Source organism: Fukomys damarensis, unplaced genomic scaffold (genome assembly GCF_012274545.1).
Source record: "Fukomys damarensis isolate Sample0158 unplaced genomic scaffold, DMR_v1.0_HiC HiC_scaffold_34, whole genome shotgun sequence".
Taxonomy (NCBI): domain Eukaryota; kingdom Metazoa; phylum Chordata; class Mammalia; order Rodentia; family Bathyergidae; genus Fukomys; species Fukomys damarensis.
The window spans coordinates 10366706-10387884 of record NW_022900946.1 but is presented as its reverse complement, the minus strand read 5'-3'; the positions used below and the strand labels follow the sequence as shown (position 1 = coordinate 10387884).

At 47.0% G+C, this 21179-nt stretch overlaps 1 protein-coding gene and 1 long non-coding RNA gene across 2 annotated transcripts; one reads left to right on the top strand and one right to left on the bottom strand.

Annotated features, from left to right (window-relative positions):
* The first annotated feature begins 4053 nt into the window (after positions 1–4053).
* Positions 4054–19683, top strand: LOC104852419 (pancreatic secretory granule membrane major glycoprotein GP2). The gene is made up of 11 exons (XM_010610046.1): positions 4054–4204; positions 5274–5403; positions 8035–8478; positions 9296–9406; positions 10102–10313; positions 10787–10935; positions 12221–12466; positions 13328–13490; positions 14218–14299; positions 15454–15498; positions 18672–19683. The coding sequence occupies exons 2-11, from the start codon at positions 5331–5333 to the stop codon at positions 18728–18730; spliced, it is 1584 nt and encodes a 527-aa protein (XP_010608348.1). The 5' UTR covers positions 4054–4204; positions 5274–5330; the 3' UTR covers positions 18731–19683.
* On the bottom strand, positions 10179–14114 carry LOC104852418. Its single transcript, XR_777488.1, has 3 exons — positions 13819–14114; positions 13287–13356; positions 10179–10238 (listed from the first exon to the last, which is right to left on the bottom strand). It is a non-coding gene; the product is annotated as an uncharacterized LOC104852418 (long non-coding RNA).
* Positions 19684–21179: the final 1496 nt, after the last annotated feature.

The window sequence follows — 21179 nt, the reverse complement described above, 5'->3', positions numbered from 1 at the left end:
CCTGCTGCCTTTCCGCAGGACCCACACTCCCACGCCGGTGTGTGGCCAGTTGGGCCCCTCGACTAAGTGTGGATTCAGCTGTGCTTCCACGACGTAGGTACAGCAGAACACCAGGGGAAAATCAGAGCCGAGAGAAACAAAAACTAGGGCCAGGAAGGAGAGGCAAGGGCAAAGAAAATCCATTCTTTTGTCCCCTTTTCCTAGTATTTTCCTTTCCTTTCTGATTTCTATTAGTTATTCAGCTCAAATATCCAACAAATATTTGGGGCATAAATTCCAAGCCAGGGGGCCAGGCATTTAGCTCAGTGGTCCTGCCGCTTGCTTTGCAAGAGCAAGGTCTGGAGTTCGATCCCCGGTACCCCCCTCCAAAAACAATTCCAAGCCAGGTAATTTATACCTACAAAGGAAACCTACAAAGGAAACATCAAACAATCAAAACAGAACCCTTGCTGGTAAGGGATGTACATAGGAAAGGGCGGACATTCAAACAATAACTACATGAAATGTGACAGATGCTCGCAGGTACTATGGAGGAAGAAAAAAGGGGGGCTACAGCAGAGTGGGTATTATTTTATATAGGATGAACAGATGAAGTCTCTCTGATAAGCCAAGGCTGAAACAAGCAAATGAGTGACCTGGGGGAATCTGGAAGGTAATGGGAAAAGCAGGTGCAAAGGCCCTGTGGCAGGGGGTTTGTGTCTTTCCACCAAGGCTGATGAACCCTTGGGCAGTCATACATTACTCACCAGAGAGCCTGGAGCATGCATCCTTTGCAATTATAGTCTTTTATTCAACAAGTACTTTTGTGGTGTCGGTTAGAGTGGCACAGATAGGAGTGTCTCTGCCCACCAAGGTCTTACAGCTTCACAGGGAGACAGCTGAGTTATCAGGGCACTGAGTGTGATTGGAGTCGGCTCCCAGAGGCCTACAGCAGCTAGGAAAGGCTTCCTGGAAGAGGTGTTAAGTAGAACAGGCTGGGGGCACCGGGAGGCTGGGGTAGGGAGACGGTGCAGACAAAGGTGTTGATGCAGAAGGTGCTGTGGGTCGGCCTGCGGGGGAGGCCACAGAGACGGAGCAGGTAGAAATGAGAGCAGAGACGGTGACACAGCTGCTGAAGTCACTGCCCTTGGAGACGGCAGCCTGACTTCAGGCACGGGTGGAAAAGGAAGGAGAGGGTCCGGAAACATCAGACACGCGGAAAGGTGAGATTTGCTGCTGACTGGAAACAAGGGCCGGCATGATGGCAGGAGGCAAGTTCCCGGGAGCTTCTGACTGCAGCAGGTGACCGGCATGGCGAGGGTGAGGTCCGGGAACCGACAAAGGCAGGCTTAGAGCGGTGAAGTGGGAGGTGTTAGCCGCGGGGTTTATGTGAGGATAGAGAAGTCGGAAGAGGGAGAATGAGCTGAATTAGAATACAGGGGTCCCCACCCCAAACTCCCCCAACCACCCCAGGCTCCGGGAACTGGCACACTCTACTGTTTCTGTGAGACCCATGTTTTTAGGTCCCACACACGAATGAGATCATGTGGTAATCTGTCTTTTCGGGCCTGGCTTAGTTCATCCGTTTTCTCAAATGACAGAATTTCTTTCATTTTCAAGGGTGAATAGTACTCCACCAGGTGCATATACCGCAGGATCTTTGGCCACTCAGGTCACCTGCACACCCTGGCTATTCTCAAGTGCACTGCAATAAACGTAGGGTATCACCCTCTCTTTGACACACTGATTGTGCGTCCTCTGCATACATTGCCAGAAGTGGGGTGGCTGGATCACGTGACGGTTCTGCTTTTCATGTTTAGAGGCCCCTCCATTCTATTTACCATAATGGCTGCATTAATTTACGCTCCTACCAACAGTACGTAAAGATTCCCTTTTCTCCACACCCTTATCAACATGTGTCTTTGCTAAGAGCTGTCCCAGCCAGGGTAAGGTAGAAATCTCATTGCTAGTCAAAGAAGATATAATCAGTTACAGTCACGTGGGAAAAATAAATTTAAACATATCTGTTGTACAAGGACTACAGCAAATGGCATTGTATTGCTTTCTTGAAACATTTAAGAAGCAGCTTTCGGGTACCAAAATGAAAATAATTCTTTAACTTTTATCAAATAAGTAAAAAGCCAGTACTATTGTTACAGCTTCTGAAAAAAAACTAGCAAAACTGAAAAGCAGGGAGCTACCATTCAGCCATTCATATACTTTCTTATTTTATTAAGAGAGAAAAATAGCTCTGTGATTCCACTAAAAGATCACCTGCTAATACAATGAAGTAGATCTGAAAGTGTTAAATTTCCATCTTATTAGTGAATTCCTCTTTGATCTTATGCAGGAAGACTCAAGTCGCCAGCTAAACCATTTTCTTTTTTACCCCTCAATAAAGAGATTGCAATGAAAAATCTTTTTTTTCCCCATGTTCTTCTATATAGCTAACTGGCAGACCAGAAAATTACATTAACTTATTTTGGTTTTACACCAATAAAACGTACCTTGGAAACTTGAAAAATAAATACATAAAGCTTGTAGATGCTGTATATTCTCAGCACAGAAACGGCTGAGATGGGAAGGCATTTCCTTTCTGCACTGGACGGGGCCAACCCCCCAACACGTGGAAGCATCTTGTTGAACATGATAAAAACGCACAACATTAGCTTTCAACTTAAATAATTATATATTTCAAATCTTTAAAAAAGAAGTTGGTTGGGGGGCTGGGGTGGCCGGGGATATAGCTCAGTGATCCAGAGCTTCCCTGGCACACAAGTGGCCTGAATTTGAGCCCCAGCACTGCCAAGAGAAGGAGGAAGAGGAGGGGGGAGGGGAAGGAGGGCGGAGAGAAAGGAGGCAAATATTTATACATTAATAGGAGAAGGATCGAGGTCAGGTGCCATGGTCTTGATACTTCGGGGTTTGTTTGTTTGTTTGTTTGTTTTTTTCACTATGTAGTTGAGACTGACCTGGAATTCACTGTGTAGCCTAGGCTGGTCTCGAACTCACAGCGATCCTCCTGCCTCAGCCTTCCGAGTGCTGTGATTACAGGCGTGCGCCACCACGCCTGGCTTCTTGATTCTTTTTGAAGTAGGGTGCAGGATATCTGCCAAGAATCATGGCGTGAGGGGTGATGCTTGCTGCAGATGAGGTTTATGAGGATGGAGAAAGCAAGGAGTGACCTCTGGGAGGACTCGGAGAGTACCCTGCCGAACGGAAGGAGGCAGCGGGCTATATCATGGGCCTTGTTCCTGAGAGTGCACCTTTGGGGGGATTTCCCACATCGGCACCAGGAGTAGCATCTTTTCTTTCCCCAAATTAACACTTTGCTGTACAGTGTTGGATCACCCATGCTCCTCCTGTCCAGTAGTGATCTGTTCTGTAAAAGCACTGGCTCTTTTATTACCCTGTGATTTTCATCAGGCCATGGAATGCCTGGTACAAGCTCAGAGCGTAAAGACGCAAGGTCTTCTCCAGCCCCTTCTCCGGTCTGTGCCTGACCATCTCAACAGCAGCCCTTGTGTCAGACAGACGAGGGAAGAAGCCAGAAGCCTTGCACGTTCTTTTCCATTCTGTGAGTCACTGTGACAAATGGCCCATTCCAGGCTGCCTCGGCCTTAAATATCTGAAATTGAGTAGAACGCAGGGGTCAGGTTTGGAAACACCCCCTCCTTATTCCTTTCCCTAGCTCTCTTGAGTCCCAAGCTCCTTGAAGCAGAAGTGTTCCAAGGCAATTAGCTAGGAGCACAAGATACCTTGGAAATCCATTGTGCAAACAAGCGCCTATTTTGATTTCTCTCCACTTTCCTTTGGGTATTAAACTTCCTTCTCATTAGTGTTTAGTTTCTGGGAATAAACATGGCGCCAGCCTCACGCGTTTATTTTAAGGATTAAATATGAGAAGTAATGGTCACGGACAACTTGACAGAGCAGTGCAGTCAGCATTCAGTACATATTGCAGTTGTTTATGGAGAAGCATTTGTATGTTTATATTGTGGGAGAAAGGGCAAAGGGGCCTTTTTTTTCACCGCCCCTTGCGGAAAATCACTTATCTCACTTACACCCAAGGCTGATGTGTGCCTGGGAAACTAATGCCAGTCCTCCCTCAGCACCAATCCTGGAGAGCCACATGGGTGCGAGCCGGCAATAAAAGACAGTGCACAGCAGGCTGCATTCCCATAGTCACTGGAGGAAGAGGGAGGTTCTGGCTTCTCACCCTAAGGTAAGCCCCGCTCTGTGCCCCAGCAAGCTTTCTTTGGATCCTGGGGAATTCACTACCAATGCTAGGGTTGTTTGCTTCTGGGAACTTGCAGAATCCCAGCAAGGAACTTGGATCTTGGCCATTGTAGAGTGCTCCTGAAATCTCTCTGTGTCCAGAGCAACCAGAATTCCAGCCACCAGCTGTCTGCTCTGAGCCTGCAGATGTCCCCTTCGCCCCTCCCACCAGAAAGACGGACACCCATCTGGTGCCAAATCTTCTCTAATTACAGACCGGTGCTCCTGACCTGCCCTCTCAGAATATATCCACGATATCCCTTCCAGACACAGAGTCTTCAGTGGAAGTCTTCTGGGCAGCAAGAAGTCATCCCAAGGGCTGCTCTCCCAAGGAGAGTTTCTCAGAAAAGGATGTGTCCTTTGAGTGCTGACAGGGTTTTCAAAGCTCCTTCTTTTCTACCTACCCACTCCTTTATTTATTAATTCATTCTTCACATCTTTACTAGGCAGCTGTTGTATGCTGAATTCTGGGCTGAGAGCAAGGAGCACAGAACTCAGTGTGATGTGGTCCCACCCTTCTAGAAATCTATGCACATAAGAGACTCTCTGGGAGCTCTGAGCAGGACCTGACACATCAAACAGAGGCAGGAAGTCATTACTTTTGTCTCTAGGCATTCACAGGCTCTTTATATCTCTCCGTCCATCCATCTCTAGGCAGCTTCCACTTGGATCCAAACAGGGACCATGTTGAGATCCCTCTAGGGACATTCTTCAAGACTGGCATGCTTTGGCTTCCTATCAACTTCGTCCCCTTGTGAAATTCCCTACTCCTGTTATCCCACCTCATTTCTGCAAGTCACACCTGCTTTGAGACTGTTTAGTGCTCCATGAAGGAAGCCAACTCTTCTGTATCCAAGAACATAAGGCTACAGCCCTCAGCAAGCTGCATAACTTCCAGCACGGCCCGGTGCTTGCACATGGGAGAAGTGTCACACAATGGGTGTGAACCAGTGTGAGCTCCTGTCTTCCCCCCACACACTTGCCTTGCCCTTATATGGGCCTTTATTCTCCTGCAGCTGCACGGACAGTCTGCGCACTGTGGAGTGACCTGTGTGCCTCGCCCTACCGGAAGGATGGTGGGCTCTGACTTCCTGTGGCTGGCCTTGGCCTCTTGCTTTCTGGTCTTGGCACTGACCATACAGCAAGGTGAGTGCTCACTTGGCATCACAGGTACCTAGCAGGACCTAGGCAGTGAGCAGGGCAGCCCAGAAACAGCAGTTTGGGCCAGCGAAAGCAAGGTAGGTGTAAAGCAGTGACTCTGAGTTGCTGGTCAAGGGAAACATAACAAGAGAAAAGGGAATCAAGTCCCAGTGCTTCAGAGCCAAACGGGTAAGTTGCCCGAAGGGGAAGAGAGAGGCACCAGTCAGCACAACTTCCCATGCCTGTGTCTGGGGGTGACCAGAGCTGGGATGGGAGAAAACAAGGAAATAAATTATCCATCACCTTGTGCTGGCAACTTCTTTCTGTTATCATTTTGCTCATCTGCTAGACTCAATGACATCTCTGCTATCTTCCTGATTGAATAGAACCATTTCTGATTGCTGATCTTTCCTTTTCTTTTCTTTCCTTCTCTCTTCTCTCCTTCCTTCCTTCCTTCCGTCCTCCCTTCCTCCCTCCAAAGATTCCAGGGGATGTGAGGTACGATAAGGTAGAGATGTAATGAAGGGATGAAGGGTAAGACCGGGCCATGCTGGCTTTCACGTCTGCTCTATGCCTGCTGGTTCCACGGCAGTTGCCAGCTTTCCTGAGGCTCATCAGTTCATCTCTGTGAGAATCAGGCAATTTAAAGATTTGTAGGAAGGGTCTCAGGTTTCAAACTAGGGTGAAATTTCAGCCTTGTGGAGGCGGCACTGGGGAGAGAACTCAGCGCAGGGTCTCTGATGAAAATACAGAGCATGCAAGAAACGAAGCAAGAATAAGAATGGTGGTTCCTCTCCTTAAGACAAACACATACATGAGAAAAGCTTGACTATCTTTTCCTCTAAGAAGCTCCTCTGACAGGAATCATCGTAACCCGTAACTGGAAACAACATTTGAAGACATACGCCACTTTGTCTCATTTATACTACTAGTTTCTTTTTGTTCACTGAAAAGATGTTTTGTCCTTCTATTTGTTAGTTTCTTCTTTGTAAGAAAAGTTTTTTTTTTTTTTTTTTTTATCCTGCGGACCATTTTAGCCACTCTTTTAAGATCATGATAACACAATATGTTAACCATTATTATTTTCTAATTATTTCGTGATGAAATTGTTTTATTTTTCATAGCATAAGAGTGTTTTTATATTTTCCCCATGACTATTAATACTGCATTATATTAAAAGAAAAAGGAAACAAAGGGACAATACCACACACAAAAAAAATGTGAGCCCGTGTTGGGCCTTTCTCTGTCATGCAATCATGTGCTACTCAGAGCACTCGGCAGACCGGAACCAGAGCGAGAACAAGCTTGACTCAGTGCAGGGCTTGGCATTTTACAGAAATCATCTCCTTGCCTCCTCTAACAACCCTTTCTGCTTTTATTTCCTGAGCGGAGCATATGCAGCATCCCGCGATGATTCTGGCAGTGCCTGGAAGATTCTTTAAAAATGTTTCATGTTCGTGGATTTATTTTGATGTGCATTGTACAACCCACTCACTGCGTCTTAGACATCATTCCTTTAGATGTAACTAATTTTTAGAGGAAACCGTTTAAAGGAACCTTGAAAGTGCGTACCAGGGCAGGCAGACACGGGTACAGCAACATTATGATCCAAGCTGTGGGAACGCAGGTCGGGAACCATTGGCGGGAAGGCGTCTCAGGAAAGCTCAAGGCCCTGCCAACCAACGTGTGGCTCCAGAGGTGTGCAGCTGGATTTAAAGCCACCCTGACCAACAGCTGCTCTTACCCCTAACTGTTTCTCTACCTTATATATCACATCCCCCAGAATTTAAAAAGAACAAGGAAGGCCAACAATAAGAAATAGTCCTATGAGATCAATGGTTCTCAACTGGAGGTGATTTTCCTCCCCAAGGGGGACACTGGACAATGCCTAGGGGAGCCACTGGTACCTCGCTGATAGAGGGCGGAAAGTCTCTCCACATGCACAGGACAGGGCAGCCCCACAATGAAGACCGGTCACCTAACCTGTCAGTAATGCCAAGGTGCGGAAGTCTTCAACTATACTTCTCTGATAGGGAAAAACGCCTGTGCTGTATTAAATAAACATGCAAATGGGAAAAAAGCTAGTCGGCACTAAACTGGGTCTTATTTCTACAAAATAATTACTAATTTATCCACGTGGGAAGAAACTAGAGGCTGTAGAATAATTATATGAGTATCTTGGGGATATGATGGGCTCACAGCAACTTTAATTTCAGTATTTGTGCTGCCGGAGTGGGCACTATGACAAATTTCATTTTTACTTTATTCATTTTAATATTTGAAGTTTTCTCCTCCAGTGAGTCTTCATTACAATTATGAGAAGAACAAATATTGGTCAAGCAGGGCTTCCTGGGCAGCCCCACAAGGAACCTCTCTGTAACCCCAGGTGGGGAATGAGGGTTTGTTCAAGGCGGTGGCCCCAATGTCCTCAATGCCCATAAAATACCACACAAAGCTCTCCCCGATTATTCAAATCCCACGGTGATGACATTTGATGCTTCACTCATGGATTGTGTGCTTGTTGGCCTCATTAGGTCCCTTAGCACATAAAAAGGATAGTGTAAGAGGGAATTAAAATCTTGTATCCTCTGGAGCTGCTCAGTGAACCCAAGCATGCTCTGTCTGTCCCATTCACAGGTTACACAAGCACCAGAGAAGCCACTTTCAATAGGCAAGACCTGGCCTGCGGAGCCCCTGGCACCCCAGAGGCCGACATCTGTTGGGACCCTTGCCAAAATCACACCATCCTGGACCAGCCCTCCCGAAGCACAGAGCACGAAGATGCGGGTGACAAGGTCTGCGATTCGAACTTGTCCGGCTGGTACCGCTTCGTGGGTGAAGGAGGAACGCAGATGTCTGAGAGCTGCATCCCAGTGTACCGGTGCCAGACAGAGTCTCCCATGTGGCTCAACGGGACCCACCCCTTCCTTGGGGACGGGATCGTCCAGCGCACCGCTTGTGCCCACTGGAGTGAAAGCTGCTGTCTCTGGAGCACCAACGTGCTGGTGAAGGCCTGCCCTGGTGGGTACCACGTGTACAGGCTGGAGTCCACCCCGGCGTGCAATCTGAGATACTGTACAGGTGAGCAACACCTGCGGGCAGGGTGGCGCATGGGATGCCCGGGGCTCACGGAGCAGGGACATCTGGGGAGAGGGAGACCGGGCAGCTACAGCTGCTTCCACTAGGCTCCTGCCAGCCCTTACCCAGTGGGAGCGAATCCCGACCGTTACCAGCCCTTCCCACATCTTGAGTCAAGCCAGAAATTAGGAATCCAGAGTAAAATCTGATTTGTGCCTACAGCACATCAAGAATTCAGACTCACTGAGAGTTTTGTTTTCACTTGAGCACTACAACGTACCTCTCGGAGCCTCCACATTCTGATCGGAGAAACCGGAGAACAGCCCAGTAACAGCCAGAACATAGGGTTCACAACACACCTACTGCTACCCTGAGCACAGGAAGCCTATTAATACATTGCTTCCTTCCAGCAACTGCATTAAATAAGTGCTGTGTGCTGTGTGGTTACCCAGACTAGGGGTCTGGGAAGCTGACAGGTTAAGTAGCTCTCCAAACGGCACAAAGCTGCGATTTGAACCCAAGCACATCAAGCCCCGGCAACAATGTACTCAGCTAGCATACGCCGCCCCATCCCACACTCACCAGGACGAGCGAGCTGACATATGGAAAGTCACAGTGCCTGCCTAGCCTGGAGTAAGTCATTTGATGGCAGTTGCAGCTTCCCAATCACACTACCAGGTTGAGAATCAGGAAACCCACTAAGTATCTCACATGGTGAATGAGACTCTAGGGCCCTGCAGGAGTGAGGGGTTGGACTCGGGCGCCTTAGATCCACTGTGCTCTGCATGCTGACCCTCTCCCACCGTGCTCTGACTCCTAGACCCTTCCACTGCACAGAAGAGGTGTGAGGACACCTGCCGCCCCGAGGAGGAGTGCCGTATGGAAGACGGTGTCTGGGGCTGTTTCTGCAGACAGAACCTCAATAGCTCTGGTGAGCAGCTCCCCGGGGCTGGTGGCCGCTGTCCTGGGTGGGCAGGGAAGGAGGAGGGAGCTTCGGAGGCTCAGGAGAAGGGGTGGATCAAAGTCAGGGGTATGGAGCTGAGGGTGGCCTCTCCTGTATTCTTGCTTCAAGGCTAAGGGGTTTGTAAGGATGAGAGGGCAGGGTTGGAACAAATTTCTGGGCCATAGCCTCAGGAACCAGTTCTGGCAAGGGCGAGTTCCTGGGATAAGGGTACTGAAGAAGAGAATTCTACAAGTGGGAGTTATACAAATATCTAGAGTCTTCATGCTTGGCATACGGGCAGACTCCTGGGGCAGAACTCAGATAGTAGACACTCAAGAAATATTTGTGGAAGGAAGGAATGAGGGAATGAATGTATGCAGTGGCTCTGACCTTGGTCAGGTATACTGGCTTCACAAAGCAGAGTGCATCTAGCTCTGGTGATCATTTGGAAGGCAGGACCATGTTGCTTCTCCAAAGATCTCAATCCTCAAAGGGAACTCAGCCAAGCCTTCACATACGATGCCTGGAAATCTTGGACCAGAGATCTTTGCCAGGCTGAGTGTGAATCCCACCTGGGTCCTAGGATCCTTCTAGGCTAACCAGTCTCCTGTTGGGCATGGTGACATTTGCTCACTACTTCTGGATCGCTGTCCCTTCTACCAAGCTCCCTTTTGGCTTTCCAGATGTTCACAATTTGCAGCCTCAGCTGGACTGTGGAGCCAATGAGATCAAGATGAAGCTGGACAAATGCTTGCTGGGAAGCCTGGGATTTGGGGAGGAGGTGTTAGCCTACTTGAGTGACCGGACCTGCAGCAGCATCCTGCAAAGAGAGGAAGGCAACTGGATATCTGTGACCAGCCCTGTCCAGGCTAGTGCCTGTGGGAACATTCTGGAGGTAAATCGGTGGGTCTCAGGCTGATGGGACCCAGCTTAGTAACTGTGAGATGTGGGGCAAGTCACTCAGCCTGTGTGAGCCCCCAAGGTCACGTAAGGTCATATATTTTGGTCCACATAAAGAGCTTAGGACAGGAGGACACTTGCACTTAGCCAATGTAAGCCATGATTATGACTATTTTAATTAAGGTTGGCATGGGAGGGGTACACTGAGGATCACACATGTTGGTCCCTGACTCTCCCCTCTGGTGAGTCACTTGTTGTTCTAGTTTGTAGTTTAGGCTCCACATTCCCCTTCCCAGAAAGCATCAGTGTCACAGGAAGAGGAAGAATAGGCCACTTTGCCTCCTTGAGATCAGAAGGCGGAGTAGCTACATGGCTGATAACACAGACTCTGGAATCAGACAGATCTGAGTTTGAGACAGATGTACACACACCCATGTAGATGATATGTGGTATCGTTTTATGCCAAAGAAAAATGGAACCCATGCCATCTACAAAAACACCCTCTCCTTGGCCACCGACTTCATCATCAGAGACACGCTCATCACCATCAACTTCCAGTGTGCCTACCCACTGGACATGAAGGTCAGCCTCCAAACTGCACTTCAGCCCATTGTCAGGTATGGCGCTGACCCTTGCCCTTTGATCCATGACCCCGACTTTCAACACACTCGCATCTGGCATAGTTTATGAGGCCCACACAATGCCAGCAACACCTTTTGGGAGCTTACACTCAGTTGTTCCATGAATATTTGTTGATTGCATATGAACGAATTTTCCAGACATATTAAAGATTATTATTAAGAAGCAATACTGCAGCAGGAAATCAGGAACTATAACCTTGACAAAGGCATTCTCCTTGTGGAAGGAAGGCACTGAACAGATAATTACATCAACAATTTCTCACAAATGAGATAAATGCAATGTAGGACAATCACAGGGTGCGTTTGGAGCAGGGAGCAGGGGGCCCAGACCTCCTCCTGGTGAGTGGGATGGTAGAGAGGGGAAGACTTCACTGCCAACTTCAGATTCAAACTGAGGCCACCTTTGTTTGGATACATAGTGCCCCCATCCACACCGAACCAATTTGGACGGGATTCTATCTAGGCAGGACACGTGTCAGTTTTATTCATAGTTGCAAATCCTTACCTAGAGAGGGGCCTCACTAAATCAAATTTTTCATATTTCTAGACTTGCTATGGAATTTTCTGAGTTGGTAGAAGTCCAGAAATCCAGAGCGCCTGTCCCATTCCTTCATTATTTCCTGGGTTTACAGAGTAGAAGAAGCAGAAGGGATAGAAATTTTCAAGTTCAGTAGTTTTCAGACTATACTGTGTTGGGACCAATGGTCCATACAGAATCAGAATGAAGGCTGAGGGTGTAGAGCACTTGCCTAGAAAGTGAGAGGCCCTGAGTTCGACCTCTAGCAACAACAGCAACAACAGCACACACAGAGTATTTTTTCTTGTTAAAATGATGTTTAACTGAAGATTGTGAGCAGAGGGATGAGTTAAAAATTGTGACCCCATAGAACTGGTTCCAAACCCCATTCTCCAAGTATTAAGATGGTAGTGTAACACTAACCCTTATTTCTTAAGTGAGTGACAGATAAAGTCATAATGTAACAGCATAAAGCCAGTGAATGTAAGGAGTAGGGATTAGTGAATATGAAGAATAAAGACTACTGCAGGGAGATCAGTGCAGGTACTGGAAACAGGCTTGTCCATGTGTCCAATTTAGTGCCTATAAGCTAGTAAACACCCTATTTAAATGAATGATTGAATCGTTTACGTAAAGGACAAAGACATGCTTTTGTTTCTATAACCTACACATGTACAGAGGTTGATTTATGCTGCTCTCTTTGGTTAAAATCTGATGTTTTTGCTGTGGTTTTCCTTGTCTCAGTTCTCTGAACATCAGCGTGGGTGGGTATGGAGAATTCACAGTCAGAATGGCCCTCTTCCAAGACCAGAGCTACACAAATCCTTATGAAGGGGATACAGTTGTGCTGCCAGTGAAATCCATGCTCTATGTGGGCGCCATCTTGGAGAGAGGAGACTCCTCCCGGTTTAATCTGTTGTTAAGGAATTGCTACGCCACCCCCTCTGTAGACAAGGATGACCCTGTGAAGTACTTCATCATCAGAAACAGGTATCAGGTGACTCTGGGATTCTCTTTGGCCTCAACCAAATTTGGGAGAGAATATTCATCTCATCCATACCTGGTGATTATGTACATTGACTTGCTACCTTGGGAAAAAATTCAGTATTCCATACTGTAACCACATCCTCTGACCCTGATATTTTTAGTGTAGAACATTAACAAATGGATGGGCAGAATAAAGGAATGCCAATTATTTTCCATTTTGGTATTCTTCCTAATGTTGGCAATGAGATCACTGTTCAAAAAACAGGGGATAAGGACCCGAGTTCAATCCCCGGTACCAAAAACAACAACAACAACAAGAAAAACGGAACGGAGGGGAGGTAAATTGAGTAACAATAGACTATTACACATTGTAAACATTGATCAACATAAAAAGATATGATAAATATTATGGGACAAAATATCATACAGTACCATTAATTGACACAGACAAAGAAAAATACATGACTATGAGCCAAAGCACAGTAATACTATTTGGTGATATTTATATTTGAGCTTAGCTGCATGCCAAACTTTGGGCTAAGCAATATAGACAGCGTCTCCCTAACACTCACCTCCACTCACGAGGTGGATGCTATTATTTCCATGTTTTGATAAGAACACTGAGGCTCACTAAGGTTAAATAACCTGCCCAGGATTAGTTAGCTAGAAATTGGATTGTGCAGCACATCAGATAGGTCTTTCTCACTCCAGAGACTGTGTCCCAAATAATTTAAAGTATGTGAAGTCATGGAAGAAACAGAGGAACAAAAAAAGTCTGCGGTCCCACGAGGGAAGGAACCTGGGGTGGGGGTGGGGCGTGTACCTTTCTCATTTCTCCGATGCTCGTCCTTTTCATCCTTCCAGCTGCCCGAATCAACGCGATTCCACTATCTCTGTGGAGGAGAACGGGGTGTCTTCACAGAGCCGGTTCTCAGTTCAGATGTTCATGTTTGCTGGAAATTATGACCTAGTTTTCCTGCATTGTGAGATTCACCTCTGTGACTCCCTTAATGAACAATGCCAACCGGTGAGTGTCTTTTTGAACTGGAAAATTCAGAGTCTGGCGTGAAGCCTGGCCCCGGACAGCGTAACTATGGGAAGGATGGGTTGATGGGTGGAGGGATTCATGGGTGGATGGATGGGTGATGGAAGAAGGTAGATTAGTTGGGTGGATGTCTGAGGAGACCGGAAGACAGATGGGTGGCTGGATGTGAAGGCGAGAGGGAGACAGGAAAGAAGGGAGGATGAACAGATAGATATGTGCCAGCTGAGTTGTGACTCTAGTGCTCATGCTCTTTGTAGCCCCACTGGCACTGCCTTGAAGAGTTGGCATCTACTGAGTGTTTACTACGTACCTGGGCACATTCTTTGTTCTAGTCTTTAAAACCAGGTACGTTCTGTCTGATCGTCATAGAGCAGCAAAATCATTTATCCCAAATTGCACAGCTAAAAGAGAGCAGAGATGAGACTTCAAACCCAGATCTGTTTGGCATAACAGCGTGAACTCTCTAAGCTGAGAAAAGCACAGCATCAGAATTAGGGTCATGTGAGGAATAACCCAGTGTTTAGCCCAGAGCTGGCTGAGGTGGGGGCATAGCACTCAGGCTCTCCATATATATTTATTGGGAGGATGGACAGATGGATAGATGGATGGATGGGTAAAGGTAGATCAGTCGTACCTAAATTGTTACATACTAAGATAATAAAAGTTTTGTTTTGCTTTGTTTTGTTTTGTTTTGTTTTTGTCTCCCCAGTCTTGCTCAAGTAATCAACTCCGTAGTCAACTGGACCTTGACCTAGACCAGGTTTTAGATTTGGGACCCATCACTCGGAGGGGTAAGTGGCTGAGTCCTCATGAGAAGGTCAGCTTGCGAAGTGCTGGCAGTTAGCACAGAGGCCGAGGGTAATCAGTGCTAACTGCTCAGGACTTTTCTGCCTCCTCATTCCAGTTCCCCCGAGGTGACTCCGTCTTTCCCTGGTGTGGGATGGCACTGGTACTGCCATTGCGGTGGCCTCCTGTGTGCTGCAGACCAGGCTTCACTCTTGCATGCAGCCAGTTCCTTAGCCCTCCTATGACTGCGTCCATTTTACAAGGTCCACAGGGATAAAGGCGTCACCTAGGATCACCTTGCCCATGAGTGGCAGCAGGTAGGGTCAGACCCGGCTCAGTCTGACTCTAAAGCAAGTGACCTTTTTCTTATTCCCCCTACTTCAGGTCCCTATAACTCAGTCCCTTTTGGGTGAAGTCTGAGTCCTGACTCCCATGTAAATGTAACTTGGTTTGCTGGTGAATGATTGTGCACAGTATCCTGAGTGGGACACGGGGAAGCTTTCCAACTTCTCCTCAAATTTCCATCCATCCTTCACATGAGTTCACAGTAATGCCATGATTTTTATTTCCATCGGAATGGAGGAGTCAAGAAATCCAAAAGAAAAAAGAAAGCGATTTTCTTTTTTGCCCTCAAGAAATTCAGATGTGGTCCTATTAATGGTAGTCACCATAGCAGTGCTTTCATTGTGTCTGACACTGTGCTACACCCTTTCTAGACTTTAAAACATTGAATGCTCCCATGAGCCCAAGGAGATAGACACTACTGTTACCCTCATTTTACGATGAGCAGATGGAGGCTGTCTCAGAAGCAAGACTTGCCCTGGGTTGTCTTGCCCCTTTATCGATCCCTCAACTTGAAGCTTCATGTGGGGTTCAAATCCCAGCTGAGCTATCAGTAGTCAGGGGTCAAGTTCGCAAGTCCCTTAGCATTGCTGAGCCTCAGAATTCTGTCAAATGGGGATGGAGAGGCTTCCCTCATGATCTGTTTGCAGGGTTAAGTTTAAGACACATACGATACATTTAGAAAGGTACCTACCAGATAACTACAGATGCCTCCACCTTGAAGACGGCCCATGTTTGTGGAGACTGGGCCCAGGAGGGCTATGCAGCAGCCACAGGGTAACAGCTAGCAGAGCATAACTTCTGCTCTTGTCTGTAGGTGCCCAGGCTCTTGGTGTCATAAGTGGAACTCCCCAAACTGCAGGTATGTTTTTTCCTTTCATTTTTCTCACAGCTGTCCAACTCCCTCTCCTTCCCCTTTCTAGTCTGGTGCACTCTGATTCAGCTTTTTCTGCACACCAGGGCCCCGTGCTAAGGGCTGTGGACATGGAGAATGAATTAAACCCAAGACTGGCTCTGCAATGTAGCCAAGGAGACAGTCATTTAGCAACAAATACTCATCAAGTGCTCGGGGTGAGCCAGTCTTTATTCTAGGCACTGAAGACACCATGTAAGCACAGTAAGCAAGGCAGATCGTGCACTGGCCCTCCAGAGCTTATGTTCCAGAGTGGGAAATAGACGAGGAAAGAAATAAACAAAAAAGTCACTCCACAACAGAAGGTCACGTGAGAGCATATTACCAACATGGATAATAATATTATCTTGAATCAAAGTTCATCTCTTACCAGAAGTGGATCAGTTCTCCAACTGCCTAGAAAGGGGAATGGCGGGGGCTGAAGGAAAAAGACAACAGAGACTTCTGTAATTTCAAAGTATATAGGGAACTAGAAGGTCAGTGCCTCAGAGCGGGCAAAGACAAAGACACTGGGAGCCGGCCACTATTCATTGGGTTCATGGAGAGTATCGGATGACTCTGAGGGCAGAGGTAATCCCGTAACAATGAGGGTCTTATGCTATCGATGAGGGTCTTAGGCGGATGAGGCACTTTTGTGAGAGGAGCAAAACGTTCTCACAATAGTAGGTCGGATGAGTTAAGCCGATAAGGAACTTATCCCTCCCTAGGTGAAAACTGTTCTCTTTTTGTATCACTCCTGGATTCTCAAAGAACCAGGACATCTTCAGCTGACATAATCTTGCCTTTGAGCATCACAGCACCATGGGACCACTGTCTCAGACAGCTCTCATCATAATTTAATTGTGAAATGCTTGTTTTCCCCCCAAAATTATGTAGAATGGCTTTGCACAGTCTCTCTCTCACAGAAATGAAATCTAGAGGCTGGCAGTCCGAGGTTTCTATGGTAGCACCACAAAGTCATCAGAAGTCCAGGTTCCTCCCAGCTTACCCCTTTATAATTTTCAAAGTGTAGTCATCATTCACATGGCTCAAGATGGCAGCCAGAGCCCCAACTCTCATACCTAGGAATCAGGACAGAGGGAACATGGAAGAGCTAGAGTGCTAAGGAACATTCTTGGAAGCTGGCACCTTTTGATACCTCCACTCACATTTCACCGGCCAGTGCTTAGCCACATGACCACACATGGTTGCAAAGGATGCTGGGAAATACAATCTTTAATCTGGGTGGCCACATGCCCAGTCAGTGTTTGATGGTTTTATTAAGGTAGGAAAGAAAATAGAAGAATTGTTATAAAAATATAAGAATGGTTAATAATAAGAACGATCAAGGAAAGTAGTATTTAACCAAATGAAGCGAAGAAGCCAACTGGACAAATACAAGCGGACTTGAGCCCCACAGGCAGAGGAAACAACAGTCCATTGCACAGTTGACAATGGCACATAAAAAATAAGTGACCAGAAAGTATATTGCATAGGAGGAGGACCAACTAACTGTATGGGCAACAGTCAGGGAAGAATTTTGTCAGGCAGAAACATCTCAATGGGGCTTTCATGAATGACTCGGATTTTAACAGCAGGTAAATCAAAGAAAAATATTTTGGACAAAATGGAAAGCGCATTGTTAAGATTTTGCTTTCTCCAAAAGTACCTGCATTAGCGAACCCAGACATAGAAAGGTTTTCTCTACCCTTAAATCCCCAACTAAAGTAGAAGTGCCTTGAAGTCAGGACCTCAGGTCTTGTTCATCTCCGTCACTCCTAGTTAGCCACAGTGTGGCTTCCCGGAAGTTTCCTGAACCGATTAATGTCTTAGGTGGGCTGAATTTAGGGTCTTTTGGAAAAAAGAGGGAATAGATATGATGCGGAGACAGCAGACCACCACAAGAGGGCCCTCGATGTTTCCATACTTTGCCATCTCCCAGTCATTTCTGCTTGTAGAATTAATGGGACATAAATCTGTTTCATCATGATAATCTGGTTGTCATACAATTATGCCTCTGGAAATTTTGCTTTTCCTCTCCCCACTTTTAGGACGTTGGTAAGTAACTTTGAATTTTGGAGGAAGGGGACATGCTGTGCTTTGATAGGGCTAACGGATTAGGAACACACGGTTCCCCTGGACCCTGATACAAGGCAACTGTCATCTAGGATCCCTGCCCTTCCTTAGCACTAAGTAGACAGTGATATGCAAAAGAGATACGATCACAGCTCTCTCAGATCTTCAGTCTAATTTTTAAAACCATCACTTGCGTGGGCCTTACCATGTACCATGCTTTGGTCAAGTATTTAACTTGACATAAATTGGCCCACTTCAGCCTTACAAACATCCTATGAAGTGCTATTAGTATTTTTATCTGCACACAGGAAAACTTAAGCACAACTGCCCAGCTAGTTGTAGAACTGGAATTCTAAGCTAAGTATTCTCAGAGACAGGGTTTTAAAACACCTGTGTCTTTCTACTTCTCTAGTACTAGCCAGTGTAAGTCATTCTAGCTGCTCTAACAAATAATCCCCAATCCTCAGTTCCTTTACACAACAGTATAATTCCCCCTCCAAATCAATACGGGGTACCATTCTGTCCCTAGATGTCACGGGAAACTCAGGCTCTCACTGCTTCTGGTAACTTCTGGAAACTCCACTATCCCCTGCAAGCCCTATCCCGAATCCTGTGCAGCTGGTTCCTAGGTGATTGATGAGAGGGCATAGAGCATTATATTGGAGGTTTTCAGGACCAGGCCTACAGATGGCATAGATGACTTCCATCCACATTTCATTAGCCAGTTTCGGTCACATGATCCCAGCTAGCTCAATCTGATTTCCCATGCCCAGAAGAAAATGGAAATGGTGGTGCAAGCCTGTAATCCCAGCACTCTGGAAGGCTGAGGCAGGAGGATCACCAAGATTGAGCCCCAGCCAGAGTACATTAGAGACTTAGCAAGAGCCTGTCTCAAAAGAAGAGGCAGGGGTGGGGTGGGGTGGCTGATGATTACACAGCTTTGTTTCACTACGTGATTCACAGGAGTTGTGACTCAGATTAGATGAAGCAAATGACAAAGAGGACAGCTTGTGTGTGCTACCGAGTCACAAAGCCCGACCTTGACTGTCGTGTCTCTTGTGTTTCAGGGTTCCTGGTGGTCTGGCCCATGTACCTCCTGCCTGTCCTCCTGGCACGGCTGTTCTAAGAGCCCTGTTGAGTGTCTGGCCTTGAAGTCCAAGTTCTTCACCCTGACAGTGCCTCCCATTCTGAGGGAAGAGCTTGCCCCTCCTTTACCACCCCTATGCCTTTGTACTCCTCTTTTCCTCATGGTGGGGGTCCGGTCAGCCTGTCCTGGGATGACTTTCTCATTTTCTTATTCACTTGTGGGAGTTTGAAAGCAAATTTGCTAGGTGCCTCTGTGGCCACATTCTTCACCAGAATGGTACGTTGATAACTCCAGTCAGCAGGCGTCCTGTCCCTGGGTGGAGGCTCCTCCACGAGTCCTCCCCAAGCGCCTCCTGCCTTACTGTGGATGAGTTGAATGGACCACCCTTGCAATCTCTCTGTCTCCTTCAATGTGTTTCCATTCTGGTCGCAGCAGTCACTGTGGGAACATGGGGGCCACTTAGGGAGTTTCCCGTTGGGAATGGTCTTGCTCCTCCTCTGTCCCCCACCCCACCACAGTGACTTGCTTAGCACAACACAGATTCTTACCCCTGGGACTCAGACATTGGAGGGACTCCTGACTTTGAGGCAGAGGCCCGTCACCCCCAGAAAACACCTCTTGCTGTTACACTCGTGGCACACCTGCTGTGGAGGGTGAAAGCAGGGAATCCCAGCAGAAAATGGTACACTCATCCTGCTGTGAGATCATAGCAGAAGAAACCGGGGCATAAGCAGATGTCCCTCCTGAAGAGCTTTGGTGAAGATTCCTCAAAGATATCAACAGAGAAAGCTTCCCCTTCCACAACTACACGATGGGCCTCTGCGAGCTGGCCTCAGGGAAAGCCAGGAGTCAGGGTGAGACCTCTGTGTCTGCTGGGAGGAGAGTTTCCAGTGCTCTGTCTTATCCAGAGAGGGTGTGATTGCAAGAAACAGAAAACCATTGCAACTCAGGAAAAAGAGGAATCAACTCTAAGGATGTAAAAGCACAAGTCCAAGGGCAAGAAATATATCCTGGCTGCCCCACAGCTGGCAGTGCCATCAGGAAAACCATGGGGCACCAAAGCTTGTTTGATTTTCCACCTGTCACTGTTCCCGAGGTTGTGTAACTTGTTGTACCTGCTGACCTTCGTGTGTCTCCTACTTCCTTCCCATTTCTGGAGCCAGCTCTCTCTGTCCATCCATCCTTTGATTGAAAGGATCATTTCACATCTACTCTCAATTTAGGGAGCAACAGAGACTGACTAGCACCTTGCTTTCTCAGATCCAGATGGCCCCAGAGAGCTTCAAGTTCACTGCTGGGGTCAGATTGCCTACTCTGGTCCACAGACCTGAGGCCCGGTTTGTGGGACCAGCTGGCCCGACACAGCTGATCTGACAGGGCAGGTCTCAAACAACGGCTGCTTCTTAGACAGACAGCCCACAAGGCCCCAGGGATACCAGCTTCTTTAAGAGAGGAGTTCCTGTTTCCAAATGAGTTAGAGGATTCACACTGTTTATGTTCCCAGGGTAAAAAGAGTGGAAGGAGAAAGCCTGCTACAGAGACCAGGAGGTTCCAATCTTGCCCCTCTCTAAGACTCTCCTTCTTCCTTCTGTAGAATAAGAAGGGTTGGGCTAGAATAAGGTTGTCAAACATTTAAAGTACAGAACCTTTCCTTTAAATATAATTCTATATGGGCATCCAATACGCACAAATCAAAAGCAAATAGAGCCTTGCTGATATCAGGTAAGGGGCTTAGCTTTTCCAGTATTCCATTTCTCGGGTCTTGAAACAATTCCACAATAACTACAGTGACAATGGTTTGGAACTTCCTGGGACACAGGAGCTTGAATACTGCTTCCAGAATAAAGTGCACTGGGGTCCACATAACTACAGCCAACACTGGCTGTCTATCTGTCTGTCTGCCCTATCAATATCCATCCATGTACCTACCTGCTTATCACAACAGCTCTATCTGTCCTCTAGTTAGCCCCTTCTTCAGGAAAAATGCTATGTGAGTAACAATCCCTAAATAACCAGTCTCTGTCATTCATTCAGTCAACACAAATTTGCTGGGCTGCTGCTATATTCCAGGTCCAGGGGCCCAGGTATGAAGGTGAATAAGACACAGTCCCTTCTCTTAGAAGAGTCCTAATCCCAGACACACAGAGAGACACTCACAAGCAGACCACACCAAACATACAAACTTGCTGACCCTCAGACCCAGGTCCTTGTGATTACTGATGACTCCAACCACGACAATAAACCCTAGCAGACATACATACTAAGCTCATGTGCCTAAGGGCACATCTGCACACATGAGCACACACACATTCTCACAGCCACACATGGATGCACATTTTTACACACAGCCACACTTGGACCCTACAGCCCAACCACTTATATATTTATCGCTGCGAATGATTTTGTAACAACCAATGGTTTTTTGCATGCCTTCCTTATTAGGCACTTTTTTAGTGCATTATGGAAGTCTATCATCCAACCATCACAG

What these genes read in the sequence shown, in the direction of transcription:
- LOC104852419 (XM_010610046.1), top strand. Translation starts at nt 5,331, where the DNA reads ATGGTGGGCTCTGACTTCCTGTGGCTGGCCTTGGCCTCTTGCTTTCTG. An exon ending in GGCACTGACCATACAGCAAG is followed by an intron (nt 5,404 to 8,034) that starts GTGAGTGCTCAC and finishes TCCCATTCACAG; the next exon opens with GTTACACAAGCACCAGAGAA. An exon ending in GCACTTCAGCCCATTGTCAG is followed by an intron (nt 10,936 to 12,220) that starts GTATGGCGCTGA and finishes TCCTTGTCTCAG; the next exon opens with TTCTCTGAACATCAGCGTGG.